Here is a 1,611-nt window from a genome sequence, read left to right on the forward strand (position 1 = left end):
GGGCGGGGCGCTCCACGAAGTCTTGCTCGGGCTGTCCTCCGCGGAGCACGGTCAGACTGCTGATGCTTACATCGACATGATTGACGCAGTGCTGAGTGTTTACAACAAGGATCGCAGCATGGTTCTATTCATGGTTGTCGACAACTGCGCTACAAACCAAGCCGTTGCTACGCGAATGAGGGTGCCTCTCGTTGGATGCGCAAGTCATCGCTTCAACCTCGCCGTCAGCCGGTACCTTGAAGACTTCAAGACGCTGATCGACCAAGTGCAAACACTATGCGTTCAGCTACGTTACACCAACAATGCGGCAGAGCTGGCTCGGTTCACCAAGTACAAGCTGCTGAAGTCGAACGCAACGCGCTGGTCATCCACTCACCAGATGCTGGCTCGCTATGTGGAGATCCTGGATGCCATCAAGATGGTGGCTGCGGTGGAGGACCTGCTTCCTCGGCCTAGCACGCATTGTCAGATTGTCCAGCTCGTCACTAATCTTGAGGCGCTAGACAGTGTCTGCGTCAAGCCGCAGGTCGAAGAGGGCAATCTTGCTGACGTGCGACTCTTATTTGACGCTATCATTTCCAAGTACCCAGCGACGGCACACCACCCGAGTGCATCTGCTCGAATCGTGCACTCTCCGGCCTTTGAGAATGCCATTGTCAACCTGCTATCGGACCGGTCACTGAGCTCTGATGAAGAAGAGGCTGTTGCTCGTTTTACTGGCCCAGATGATCTCGAACCAGCAGCTCCGAAGACGAAGACGGACTTTGCGACGGAGACGCTTCGTCAGGCGAAGAAACCTCGCCGGGCTGCTGTGACCAAGTACATCGACGTGCTGCGAATGATTCCTCCTACCTGCAATCGATGCGAGCGCCTCTTCTCGCGGTGCAAGTTGGTGTCCAATCCTCTACGCTCCAGTCTGCTACCAGCTAACTTCGAGATGCTGGTGTTCCTACGTGCCAACCGGGAGCTCTCGGACTTCACATCTCTGTTGGGGTTCCATGAGGCGGCCGATGAAGACGCAGAGTAGATGAAAGTCACTCAAGAAGTGGTGCCTCTTATAGTTGATATTGTTTTCAACCATAAAATATAGGAGGTCGAAAACTTTCATACGCAAAACCCATATCCGCTGGTGGACTGTCTTGACGTCGCCGGCGCATTTTTGTTTGCTAGAGTACCCCTAAGCCAGGACAAAAGTCCCGGTGGCAGCCACCAGCTTCTCGTACAGGTGTGGGACTCGAACCCTGCCCAGTGGATTGGTAGGGTCATCCCAAACCACTGCACCGTTCTGACCCTGCCAATTTTGCACAATAATTGCAATACTTATTATTGTTTTTGTCGATACGAAATTACGGATTATGTTTCTTTTAGAAATCCAATACAATATTCTATTTTATGTTCCGAGCTTTGACGGCAAGAAGGTCAATAACTCATACCAGCATACCTTTGGTTCAAGTAGGCACACTAGGTCTTATAAAACAAGCAAGGTACGAACAATACGATCAACCGCACATTCCATCTCTTAGCTGGGAATACGCACAAATTGTGTGCAATTCCCATTTCGATTATGTGGAGTAGAGGGTGTGTTCATAAACTATGCTTTTGAAGTAGATT

The 1,611-nt window shown here is 50.9% G+C and overlaps 1 protein-coding gene across 1 annotated transcript; it reads left to right on the plus strand.

The window, feature by feature from the left end:
* Positions 1 to 76: 76 nt before the first annotated feature.
* Positions 77 to 1,027, plus strand: PPTG_14142 (hypothetical protein; the record flags this gene model as incomplete). The annotated part of the gene is made up of 1 exon (XM_008911129.1): positions 77 to 1,027. One exon carries the CDS (start codon positions 77 to 79, stop codon positions 1,025 to 1,027), a length of 951 nt encoding a protein of 316 aa, XP_008909377.1.
* Positions 1,028 to 1,611: the final 584 nt, after the last annotated feature.

This window comes from Phytophthora parasitica (assembly GCF_000247585.1).
Source record: "Phytophthora parasitica INRA-310 unplaced genomic scaffold supercont2.40, whole genome shotgun sequence".
Taxonomy (NCBI): Eukaryota; Oomycota; class Peronosporomycetes; order Peronosporales; family Peronosporaceae; genus Phytophthora; species Phytophthora nicotianae.